This window comes from Silene latifolia, chromosome 1 (assembly GCF_048544455.1).
Source record: "Silene latifolia isolate original U9 population chromosome 1, ASM4854445v1, whole genome shotgun sequence".
In the NCBI taxonomy this organism is placed as follows: Eukaryota; Viridiplantae; Streptophyta; class Magnoliopsida; order Caryophyllales; family Caryophyllaceae; genus Silene; species Silene latifolia.
The window spans coordinates 19,466,494-19,479,981 of record NC_133526.1 but is presented as its reverse complement, the minus strand read 5'-3'; the positions used below and the strand labels follow the sequence as shown (position 1 = coordinate 19,479,981).

The 13,488-nt window shown below is 36.8% G+C and overlaps 1 protein-coding gene across 3 annotated transcripts; it reads right to left on the bottom strand.

Moving 5' to 3' along the window:
* Positions 1-682: 682 nt before the first annotated feature.
* Positions 683-11,923, bottom strand: LOC141600611 (putative galacturonosyltransferase 7). Of its 3 annotated transcripts, XM_074420858.1 has the most exons (10): positions 11,494-11,923; positions 11,236-11,264; positions 10,903-10,956; positions 8,897-8,950; positions 6,063-6,165; positions 5,940-5,986; positions 5,552-5,850; positions 3,057-3,414; positions 2,417-2,953; positions 683-1,489 (listed from the first exon to the last, which is right to left on the bottom strand). In XM_074420858.1, exons 1-10 carry the CDS (start codon positions 11,636-11,638, stop codon positions 1,211-1,213), a joined length of 1,905 nt encoding a protein of 634 aa, XP_074276959.1. In that variant the 5' UTR covers positions 11,639-11,923; the 3' UTR covers positions 683-1,210. The 3 variants fall into 3 exon arrangements, with proteins under 3 accessions (XP_074276959.1, XP_074276966.1, XP_074276970.1); XM_074420865.1 differs by lacking the exon at positions 10,903-10,956; XM_074420869.1 differs by lacking the exons at positions 8,897-8,950; positions 10,903-10,956 and having other exon boundaries at positions 11,494-11,921.
* Between the last annotated feature and the right edge of the window lie 1,565 nt (positions 11,924-13,488).

The window sequence follows — 13,488 nt, the reverse complement described above, 5'->3', positions numbered from 1 at the left end:
AAAGTCACTTAATAAGGAAGTACGAACCTAGAATGGAGAATGGTTCTACAGTTTTACTAGTAACATGGAAAGCAAAGGGAATACGGAATTTGGTGTTGATCTGTAATTCACAATTTACTTCAGAACATTTTGTCAAACTACCTAATGTTCTATTTTTTGGTCAAATAGTACCTTCTATTTAACTTATTTTATAAATAACTAACAAAATTATTATTCGAAGAGCAAAGTCAAGTTTCCAACATTGATTTATCTTTTTTTTTTTTTTTTGGGTAAAATAGTAGAGTAGTTTTGCCCTATTTCCCTCATAAAAAGTATAGATGGGAATGGCTGAGCGAACGGCTACACCTAGGTCCATAGCTCATTTTGACAGGCGGAATTGGCACGACCCTATATGAGATGCCATGGGCCACGTGTCGTGCCAATGCCAATGTTCCAATAAAAAGTATGTGCTTAGGCTCGGCACTGACATGGCCTATCTATGCTTGGGTATAGATACTAATAGAACAAAACAATAAATCTATAATGAATGGAATAGAATTGGTTCTCCGTGGCCAGCATTTAGGACTTGTAATTGATGATGTACCAGGGTATTTGGATCTTCTTAGGTGATACAACCGATGTGGGCAACGGTTTTTATCCAAGCCTGTCTCGTAGAGAGCCAGTAGTTAAGCAGCTGCCATGATGTCACCAACACGATTAACAATATTACTCATTATAGTAGAGTCGACTCAAGGCTGTTACAACACTGGATAGAGAGATTTCTTTTATTTCTCTCGCCAAAAAATTGATAACTAATAATATTCAGACGACTACCAAAAGGGAAATGCAAGTTGAAATGAATACAGGTTTCATATTTAATCCTCTATCATTTACACAACACTCTATAACACACAACAGAACATATCGGTGAAGACCAGCAAACGGGATCTGCCTTCTCAGCTTGTGCCGATGAACATGTCTTTACTTATTTCTCTGTCGTTTTCAGTATCCCTGTTATAATATGCCACAGCAATTGTTGTTGACAAGCTCTTCTAATCTTCAAAGAATAGGTCGAGTGTTGATGTGTTTCAACTATGAATCTAGAAATACCATATTTTACCCCACCCAAGCATTTCAGGCTGTACCGGCAAAATCTTAGAAATGACGATTTTCTCAAAATCCAGCAGCCAAGGTTGTGACTAATGCCCAGCAAGCTGAATTACCTCCCTCTCTACGGATTGACATTGCACGCACTTAAATACAGGTCTTCTCGGTTCAAATATCTGAGCCATAAGCTTTTGTATTTAGGGATTCCTAGCTCAAGCCAAGGTTTCATGTTCCCATTGTAATGCAAAGTTTTAGCCTTCTTAATTGCTTGAACGCTAAGCTCATAATCATGACCCAAACCTGACAGAACCCAAGAATCATCAAGAGCATGCACGTGGTCCTGAAATGTCAGCAAGCTAGCCCTAGATGCAGCAGCTTCATATTGTGTGCCTTCCGCTTCAAGCTGTACAAAAACAAAAATGGCCAGATGAGAAGACAACTTGTTGAAGAGAGGGTAAAAAGGAAAACAGAATCCACTTGAATAAGCTTTGTGCTTAATTATGTTACTTCCAACTCTTTATTTGGCTGTATCCATGTCCCAAGACTCCCAACAGACACCCAACATGTGTGTAGAAACCATTCCCGACTTACCGCTCTAACATTTCTTCTAGAAGAGTTAAAAAGGGTGGCTCTCGTGATGAAAGTAGAGGCAGAGACTATATATGAAGGATTTAGTGTGATATCAAGTCTTATTCCTCAAACATCTCTCTCTACTTCATAAAAGCTCTAAATAGTTCAAGGGATTAAAACTTCGTTTCTCTGAGGTTTTGACTAATTTTGCATTGGTGTCTCGAGGTTTCACCAACATCACTTTGGTGATCCTCACATTTAAATTATGTTCTACTTCGATGATCTAAAGGATAAAATCAACAAAAATTGTCCTAATAACAATATTTTTAAGCAGAACAAAATTTCTTATTCAAAATTACGTGAAATTTCACTTAAATATTTTTGCTTCCACACTTTATAATGTTGAAAAACATCACTGATTTGTATCAAATTTAAGGACGTTATACACGTCACCAAAATCTCAGGCCACCATCAAAACTAAAGGGGAATCAGCTCAAACTTTAGGGCATCAAAGTGGAAATTGAAAAAATTTCTATTTCGAATTTATTACAGTAACTATTTTTTGTTCTGAAGACTGATACACAGGTCCAATATCCTCAATTTAAGATAGGTTAAACAATTCAGTCGAGTCTGACACTTAGACATGTACTCATGTTTGACACCGCAGTGAGTCCAACTCTGAGCTAACATCTATCTGAAAACAAGAGAATGCCAATTCTCAAAGACCACAGGAAAATAAATAGAATACAATGCTACTCACCTCATGAACCAACTTTCGAAATGTTTCAGTAAGATGAAGCTCCCTCCATCTTGCTAAATCAATCACATTCAATCCAGACATCCAGGCACAAGATTTGCTGTTGAAATTATTTTTACCGAGGTAATTACTCAATTGACCCAGTCGTACCGCACACATCTCAACAGCACCATTGACCTTCCTTTCCATTCTGATATTCCATAAAGATGATAAGTCTTGCTGAACAAGCATATCATCGTCTAGGACAACAACTTTGTCCAACTCCTTAAAGATTTCTGGCAGAAGATAGTGTGAATGCGAAAATACAGAAACATATTCTGTTTTATACTGCATTTTAAGTTTCTGAGGAATTTGAAAGGTAACACGAAATTCTTCCGGTAGTGATAAGCCTGCCATCTTATTATAGGATGCGGGAATATAATCTTCAACATTCAGCACCTGAACAGCAGATTCCTTGAACGTGTTTTGAAAGAACCACAGCTTCATTGAATAATAATTCTCTCTGTCTGTCAGTATGTGAAAAACCAGTTTCCTACTTTCCTGAGGAAAAACAGAGAAAATTTCATTTTAGATATCTGAAGCCCAAAGAAATAAAGAAATTTATCTACAACAAAAACAATATGGTACAGAATTGGAAACATACTTTAGCATTTGCAACAGTGGAGTTAATAAGAACAGATGAAGCAAGTATCTTGCTGGAGAAGACAACAAAATGGTACAATTCGGGATCGGTGAATTTCTCTATCGTAGATGCCTCATAATCCAAAGAGGCTTTATTAAAATATTCAACAGTTAATCTCATAGATAAACAATGTAGAGATTTCGGCATCGTCTGAACTGCAAGCTGATAAAGAAAGGCACTTTGTTTGGTGTGAAAATTAGCCTCATCCTCAGTAAGATCAACAAGTTGCCTAAATTTCTTCTCCACATTGTTGTAATCCAAATGAATTGACTTGGCTCTAGCTATTACAGCTTCCATTTTCTGCAGCCTATCTCCAGTGCTGATAATGATAACATAAAATGGATTGATTATATCAGTGATATAGTAAAGATATATGAGCGAACATGCTATTTAAGTGCTTTAAAGGCAAAAGAGAAACTGATCAACTTGTGTGTAACATTATCATAAATCCAGCAAGTTTCAGATCAGTTCTACTAAACTGACCCCTACAGATATATTTCAGTATTTCATAGTTGAAAAAATGTGGCAACATGCTAAGTAATTTCACGAAAACACCGCAATTATTCACTCTCTGCTGGTGCCCTCGTCCCAAAATAATTGAATGGAACAATTATAAGGTAAATAAAAAGCAAATCGTATACGTGGCATATGGGTCTTTTGCGTCGCGTACAGGAAGGTCGGCTCGGACCCAGATCGATATGGGTATGTTTACAATTTGCATGAAGGTCAGGTCGAGTCATTTCAGGTTCAGATGTGTTTGGTATTACAGAGTCATTTGGGGGTAAAGGTTAATTTGGGTCAGGAAAACTCATGTCGGGTGGGACCAACTCGGCATCAGATTAATTATAGGTTTGCTTGTTCAGTTATGGGTCGATTTGTGACAACAAGAGTCGGGTAAGTTGGGCCGGTTTAGTTCTACCAAGTCTACCAAACCACCTTTTTCAGGCTCAAAAATCAAGAGCTACAAGTTGCGTGTCAACAACTCTACCCTTAAGGATGGTAGCTGAAGAGTTTTCTAAAAGCCCAAGTTTACAATTCAAGAAGAAAGTTAAAACTCTGACAAACATAAGGAAACAAAGGGAGTGTAACTAGTTAGATAAACATACCTATCTGCTCACAGTCTTACAAACTTTCTATTTCATCTCATTTTCTCCTATTTCTTTCTTCTAAGTCAGTATTCTTTTCTACTCTCTTTCATGCTTTATCTTTCTTTTTGCTAGTTATTATTGACAACATTGTCTAGGATCTTTTTTACTCCAACACAACTATCCCCCAAAGAATCCTTACGTCAGACCCGATAGGCTCCGGTAAGGCTGCATAGTTCGGGGTTTATTAGAACTCCAAGCGTTGAATCTCACATCCCTATTTATTGGAATCCTTGGTTATGTTGATTAGCGAAGATGAAAAAAAAAATATTGCTTGGCTCAAATTCTCAATTTGCGACGGTCGTAAGTTACGACGAGATAAATGTGACTATTTTATGATAAAAAGTGACCATTTTATGATAAAAAAAGTGACTACTAAAATGCACAATTTGCAATAATAAACTAATGGCAAACAGTTGCTCACTTTTTATTAGAAAATGGTCACATTTTATCATAAAATGGTCATTTTTCCTCCGTCTTAACTTCCGACTGTCACAAGGGAGACCAACTGATTTCTTGGAACTCCAAGTGTTGAATCTACATCCCTATTCAACGTCATCTTTGTTAGACTTACCACATACCCTGTGTCATGTGCTGGACACAGCACTAGTCCCGCCAGACACAACCCTTGGACGTCTTTTACAGTCTAAAACATGAATGTTTCACAGAATATATGAAACCAAAACGCAGACACACCGCGTCTGTCACTAGAAACTGGATCTGAGTAACAAAACATGCGAGTGAGACAATATTTGATGAGAAAGAGTAAATAAATTTGGATGTGTTTCTTTTCTAGATGGGTAGTTCTGACTTAAGAATGATGTCTGGAAATTAAAAATTCTAAAGTGAAGTCTACAAATTAGGATGACTCCACTTTCTTTCACTCTCAATTTCCATGCTTGAGTTTTGGCATATGTTGGGTAGTTTGAGCTCTTAGATTTGATTTCCACCAAAACCAACATTTTGGGTTTTGATTATAGCAATAAGCATTAAGCAAAACTTGGTTTGGAATTGTGAAGTGCTGGCTTCATTTTAGTGGTATCACTATAGACATGATTCCCATATATTCCAGGAGGCTTCCGTTCTGTGGCCAGAGTTTACGGACCAGTTGCTCTTTAGCTTCTCTTGTGATAAATGACAGGTGATTGGAAAGGATCTATTTAGTATTTACCTACTTGTAACTGAACTGGAGCAATTGTAAATTAGTACTAGGCAAACATTTTATCCTCAAACTTCCTCACACTTTAATGAACCTTTTTCTGATATCAAATAATATGGGGGAAGGGATAGTTATGAAATTGGGTGACTCACTGAGATGGAAGATCAGCATCTGTAGTTGTTTCACTTAAAATACGTTCAAAATCTTGTATATTTTGCTTCATTTCCCTAGAAAGTTTCTCATGCGCAGGAAGTTTTGCAATACTAGGAAAGTATGCTCGAGCCACAAACAACCGGTCCTTCATCTTTTTCACCATTGAATCTATCATAACTTCCTTGTTTTCACGGCGCCAAAGGCAATAGCTTCCAAATCTCACTTCACATAATGTTTCACTTTCATCAGCAGTTTTGGGCGGATGAATAACTTCAACAGGAATGCTAACATTCACTTTCTGCACCATTCAAAATTCAGACTAAATTTAAACAGATATTATAACAAACACTGAAACTTTCCAGAATTTATAAGGAAACTTATCCTTACGTGACTTGGTGGAGATGGTTTATGGACATGATCCTCAGCAGGTTTAGCTGTACACAAATCAAATTTAAGCATATAATCCCTATGTAAAAGACAAAGAGTTACTAGCGTAATAAGTTCATATACCAAGACTCCCTTGTCGTTGATCAATTAGCAAATGACTTGTACTGCTACTTTCATTGAGTCCATCCCGAACAGGCACTTCTTCAATAGGAATATTAACACGTTCCTGACTCAAAAATTAGGTAAAGAGATTATGTTTGATACGCAAAGTAGAGAACTTTATAACAAACATTTTAATAAAGCACTTTCAAAGTAAATGCCACAGACTAAGAAAACATGAACAATAGGTCAGGGCAACTTTTATTATTTGTCAAAAAATGACAGCATCTCAAACACCTAGAAGGTGGCTGAATCAAGCAAAGAGAATTTTTCTTGTCAGACCTAGCCCTAATACCAACAGCTGTATGCACCAGAAATCCAAAACCACGTGTTAATCAAGATAAGATTCAGGTCAGTTTGATTCAACGCAAATATCTCACTCCTTATCTATCAAATGTAGAAAATGTTAGCTCAGATGTCTACTGCAACTGCAACTGCAACTGAGCAACTGCAAGTATCACTCTATCAGGCAAAGGCTCCAAGGATATTGCTTGGCAATGTGACAAAGGTGATAGTATAAAAAAAAACATGGTTCAACAACAATGCCTGTTCGTCTAGCTTTCTCTCACAAGTCACAATTCAACACGACACTAAAAAACTTGGCATTTCAGGTATGAGTATCAGTTTGAAATGAAAGGAATATGGTGAAATGAGCTAAACCCCTACCTTGTGGTTGTTTACAAAAATTATGATTTTCATACCCATTCCTCAAACCATTGTGCCTTACAAACTTCCAACTATGGCAGGGAAACGAATTGGATGTACACAACCTTACAGCCTTACATGTGTGTTGATTCAACATAAAACAGTTGTTTCTAAATGACCCATCATGAAAATTGCGTAAAGATTTTCATACATCACAATATTGCAGAGGAAGTTCAGTGAACCATTTTGCTTTATGCCATCGTATTCCAAAATTAAAGAATAGCGAGTCTGTCTCAAACTCTCAACTGAGCATGGAATTTCAAAATAGGAATTACTGCCCCTAACATTATATAGAAGCTACATATACTCCTGCTTACCAAAGAGACCATTGAACGTGTTAACAAACAAAGTGAAATGGAAAGAAAGATAAAATCACAGTGTCCTAACTCCTTGTAGATAGAAATCGTCTTCTAGCCTGCTCAGTCTAGGGGTTTTGATAGAATAAAACAGCAAGATTTTTCAATGTGCTTAACTGCTTACTCTGCCTTAAACTAAATTCAATATATTTCCAATTTTCCATCAAACTACCGAAAAAACCCAAAATCACCCATCATGGTCATACGCATTGTACAAAACATCTTGAAAACCACTCTCTTAAACATGTCTTCCTATATTCACCATCTCACTAGCCACCAAGGCTTGTCTACCTCCTTAAGCGCGCCTCTTGACAGCAAAATCATCAATGAATGAAGCCACAAAGGCAATATGGTATTATTGTCTCTACAAACACATCCCTATAAGACATACAAGACATAATCCTTAGCAACTCCGTGGCTTTCCACCTCTAAGCCTTGCCCATCATTATCGACTGGTCAATCAATCATTTCAGTGCTGCAATGATTAAAAGGTAACATCACAAAATGAAATGTCATTTTAGAGTTTTAACGGGACAATATTCGGAAACCAATTACAACACATGCTCCACTCAAACCAATAAAGTATTCACCACATCCTGTTGCACCTGAAATTGGAAATCTCACACGTTCTAAAACTGCACAGAATCAACGTAATTTGGCAAAAGGGACAATAAAGTATTCACCACACAAAGAAAGCATCATTTATGGAAAGTTCATCATTGATGGATATGTTCCCTCTCGTATATTCACGTTAGGAGCTAGAAACACTCATTTTCAGGATACCCAAGTTTCAATTTTACGTCTCTTTCAAAAAAAAGGAAAAAAAAAACTTTCAATTATGTGCATATTAGGGCGACAACCACACAGCAGATATTGAAAGAATTCACTCAGATGAACGAAACAGGTTCAGTAAAACTAACGGAAAATTAGTACCGATACGTAGCTATTGCATCTGCAATAAATTGCAAATTATCCTCAAACCTACATGTGAAGATTCTTGAATTTGACACAAAACACATTAAGAGCTATGTTACTATGTGAAGATTCCTAAAATTCTCAACTCCATGAAGGCGCAATACATATTCGCAACAATAATGCAAAAGGTGAAGATTCTAGAAATTGGCAACGAAAGGAATATGGTGAATCAAAATGGAAAAACGAGCTGTGTTTTCACTGTTTTGTGCAAGTAATCCCTAGTCTAACTACTCACTAGTCATTCCTCAAACGATCCCTTAAGAAAGCTACGTTACTTCGACGCTTCACTTTGGTTGCGTGTTGCGTGTTCGACACTCGGACACGACACTTCAAGACTTCATTTTAGATGCGGAAAAAATTGAAAAACTTCACACAAAAGGAGTGCATAACTTAAGAAGGATGAGGAATAAAGAGAACTTCTATATACGATAGAGTGCCAAGGAGCATGGTATTAAATCTCAATTCAAAGTTTAATAACAAAATTGGTTGTTGCGGTTTAATTTTGGTCATAGCGCCACAGATGTAGCCGATACCGCCTCAAATGTGGTCATAGTAACCTTCGAAACCTTTATAAGTGTGTTGTGATCCAGAATACCATGCTTTGGAAAATAGGACCGTCCATTCTATTTGCTAATACGGTATAGGTGAGTTACATAAATGACCAGACGAGTTGAAATTGACACCAATACCAAGAAAATAATACTATCCTAAGTTGTCAGTGGCAGAAGATGAAATAAACCATCAGAGTATAAGGTAATAAACCTTTGAAGGAACTAATCTGTCTATAATTTCTTCAATATGTCCTGACTGATTATGCTGCACCAGACAATTAAACAACACATTAATTTCAGAGAAGTAGGCATATTTAAAACATTAGCAATGCAACAAGTAATAAACAATTAGAACTGTGAAAGAGAATACAACAAACTATAGTAGACAAAATATCAAGATCCCTCAAAAAGGTGAAAACGTTCGCAAGCCCCAACAAACATATTAACGTATTTGTTTATCAAATCCCCTCCCCCCATCACCCCTTCCAAATAATCATGAACAATCTTATCTACATTAAGGGGGGAAAAAAACTCAAACTCTTATACAGGTGGAGAACCTGACTCCAACTATACAACTTCTTTAGAAAGTAAATTTTGACTTCTCGACATGTAGAAGCGATATCACCAAATATACGGTGATTCCATTCTATCTTAGTGCACCACAAATCAAAAATAGAATTTTCTTGCAAATTTGAGCGTTTCAGCCCATCTTCATCCTTCATTTCCAAGTTGATAGAGCACTGATATGCATATAAAAATAAATTTAACTCAACATGCCAAAAAGAGACGATGATAAATACGACACCGAAATCACTGAATAGGCACATTGAAACTTCTCTTGTTGAGCAGATCTCTACGGAGTTTCTCTATAGAACTTTTCCCGTAGTAAAATAACAAGCTCTAAGATGAGCATTGCATTTCCAAATTTCATGGGTTAGGATGTAATGAGGTAAGGGCTTTTCTAGAAATTTGCAAAGTTATCTAAAATTTTGCGAGAACCAAGACACTCGGTGGTGTTAATGCCTTCCCACAAAATAACTTACCTCAGAGACGCTTCCTTTAGACAAGCAATTCTAAAAAGTTTAGGCAAGTGTATTTTTCAAGGGAGATCTCCAAACAAAGTGTCGTACCAATACAAAACTCTTGCTCCGTTTTGAGATGTCTTTAGCATTAATACCTCCCATTTCTCTCCAACCCCCACAACCAAATAGTCATTACACACATTGATCATCAGAGACAATTTCTAGCTTTTTCAGCAATGAACCAATGTAACATATCAAAGTTGCAAATGCAAACGTCTGGAATAACTCATAAAGCAAACTGCAATACTCTACTTCAGAAAGACCAAGCCATCTCCAATGCAAGAGAACATGTTTCCTAGCTCATCCTCCTCTTCAAACATAATGCACCAGAAAAATTGCACTTTTTCATGTTCGAAGTCTTCGAACTTCAGACACACTACAGTCCTACATAAAACAAGCATCCTACTGCAATACCCTACTTCATAACCACCAAGCCGTCTCCAATTCAGGAGAAGATGTTTCCTAACTCATCCCTCTTCAAGCAGAAACTAATCACCAGGAATATGTACTTTTTATATTTAGATAAGCTTCAATACTACAGTGGCGTGCCATTAATTTACAGAGCTCAAGTCCACAAACAAAGCAAGTAACAACTAACAAGGCAGGAGAAGAGTACCAACTATTTCAGGTAGCATTTGCAAAAAGAGGTACAAAGAACTGAAAAGATTAATCCCTCAGATACTCTTATATAAGGAATGCCGGAATAGTAAAATACTGAAAATTATATATCACTCAAATACCCAGATCACCCTTTAGAAACTAAAGTTCCATTTAATGTAGCAATCCCACCAAGTACGGCTTTCTCCAGATCAAGCTAAACATTAGCGAAGCATAAGCAAAATGTGACAATTACAGAAGTCATAATCAATTTTCATTGGAGGGAAAACCTCATTATATTTTCACATTAAAATATAATGGAATTACGTCAACTGGCTCATGAACTATTTATTTGAATCACGAGTCATCCTAGAAACATCTCTGCAATAAAACCGTTTGTATCCCCTCTTACGCATACCCTACCATGACCAGAGCTTTTTAGACAATGGGGTAACGTTGAACTATAATCCATTAGACCGGAACTACATTAAACAAAAGGAACACCCATAGAGCACAACATACATTACGAAAGAATCACCTGAACATTGATGAGGCTATTATTGTGGGAAGTGTGATCTCCAAGAGCGTTATTCTATTTGACAAGGAAATCTGTAACATCAGCTCAAATACAACGCAAACTCTCAAAAGACACAGTCTAACAAAATATATCTTGAGAGACGGAGTCGTGTTCATTTACTCCCTCGCTATCAATTAACATCGGTTTTATAACAATTGAATTGCTTAAACCGTCTCATCCAAGACTAACTAACTCCGAATACTAATAACATAACAACCCTAATTTCTACATTCAACTAATTTTTCACGCCTAGCATTAAGAAAATCTCAAGTACTACCAGAATAAAGCACTTACCGACATCGAACTTTGCTCCGAAGGAAAACCTACAATCATAATTACAGATTCAGAAAACAAACACACCAAAACCGCCAAATCATTCAGCATTGCGAAAAAGTACGAGCAATGGCGAAGCAATGGCGAAGCAATTGGATCCAAAACTTACACAAATCACCAAATTCCGCGGTAAATACAGATAAATCGAATTTTATACACAGTAAATCTGAGATCAGTAAAAAATAATGCAGATCTTAATTAAAAAAAGCGAATAATTACCGGAAGAATGGAAGCCATTGTGAAAACCAAGGAGAAAGACAAGAGGAACAAGCATAGAAAGAATAACGAGTCCTAAAACGGCAATGACGAAGCCTTTCCATCGTCGTTTCGTCGAAATCTGGTACGACGATACACCGCCTTTCATTCCTTTCAATTATCGAATTCGTCTGTTAAATTAATTCAATTAAATTTCTTAAAATCATATGAAACAACAAAGCGAAGAACAATATGATTGATTAAATTGATTGATTTGTGGGAGGAGCATTCGTGGAAAAGAGGATGGAGAATGGAGAGTGAGTGAGCATGAGACACTGTATGAGAGTGTTAGTAGAGAGTGAGGGAGTGATGTGAGAGAAGGAATTCCGCCATTAAAATAGAGTTTTAAGCTTTATTAATTAAAGAGAGTTTTTTATTGAATGAATGAAGATGTAAAAAAAAAGGGGGGAGTTATTTTACCAATTCATGAATTATACAACCAATTGTATGTTGTACGATGTAGAATCCGAGCTTTATGATAAAGTATCCGAGCGTAGAATCCGAGCTTTATAATAAAGTATCCGAGCTTTATGTTAAAGAAGATGAGTTTTATTAGAATGTATCGAACTCATCCATTTACACATTAAAAACATGAACTTTAAATTAGCTCAGAAAAAATACATATAAGCTCGGATTCTTATACCTTGATTGTACCATGTTTATGGTACAACTGGATGTATAATCTAATTTGTGTTATTTTACTTGGGTCTCTTCATTCATTTTTACTTTTAATCTCATCTTATTTACCTATTCATTTGTACCTGGTAATTATATATCCGATGTACTACCACCAATTATATAGTTTCTGAGCATTAAAAATTTAAATGTTTGAGTTTTGTTTTAAAAATTATGAGTTTTACTATAAAGTTTCTGTTCATTTACTCAAACATTACGCTCAAAAAACTACAATAAAACTCAAAAATATTACATATAAACTTAGTTAAATTTGAGTTTTGACGGGAAAAAAAATCCAACTTATAAACTTTAATAAGCTCGGAAAAAATACACATATGCTCAAAAAAAAATAAAGTTTGAGGTAATAATTTCAGAAAAAATACGCACATGCTCAAAAACAAATAAAGTCTGAGGTAGTATATCCGATGTCTCTCCACCACTCCCATCGACAATACCACAACTAATTCTGCCACTGATACCACTTCCCATATGGGTAAGGGTGCCCGCACTAAGTTTCCAAACTCCCAACTTCGAGAGTACGTTACTAATCTACCCCGTGCTTCGTCTAAAACACCGCACAATCGTCCTCCTCAGGTACGCGTTTCCCAATTTCCAATTACATTAATTGCAATAAATTTTCCATTAAACATAGAATTTTTTTAACGTCTGTGACTAAACATCACGAGCCAAGTACCTTTCGCATGGCAATGCAGGACCCTTAATGGCGAGATGCAATGGCAAAGGAGATCGCGGCTTTGGACAATAATCAAAGTACAAAACGTGGAATCTCGTCTCCTTACCACCCGGCAAGAAAGCAATTGGTTGTAGCTGGGTCTATAAAATAAAATACAATGCCAATGGATCCCTCGAGAGCTACAAAGCAAGACTACTTGTTCGTGGCAACCGTCAAGTGTAGGGCGTCGACTACAATGAAACATTTGCTCCCACCGTGAAACTCGTCACAGTTCGCACTTTATTAGCCATCGTCGCTGCCCGACATTGGGAACTTCATCAAATGGACGTTCACAACGCCTTTCTTCACGGAGATCTCACCGAGGAGGTCTATATGAAGCTGTCACCTGGCTTTGGTCAAAATACAAACTGCAAAGTATACCGCCTCAACAAATCCTTATACGGTCTTCGCCAAGTTCCACGGTGTTGGTATGCAAAGTTAGCCGTTGCTCTTACCAAGTATGGCTTCGCTCAATGCCCATACGATCACTCCTTGTTCTCCCCCAAACGAAAGACGATCGAAATTCATGTGCTCGTCTATGTTGACGACTT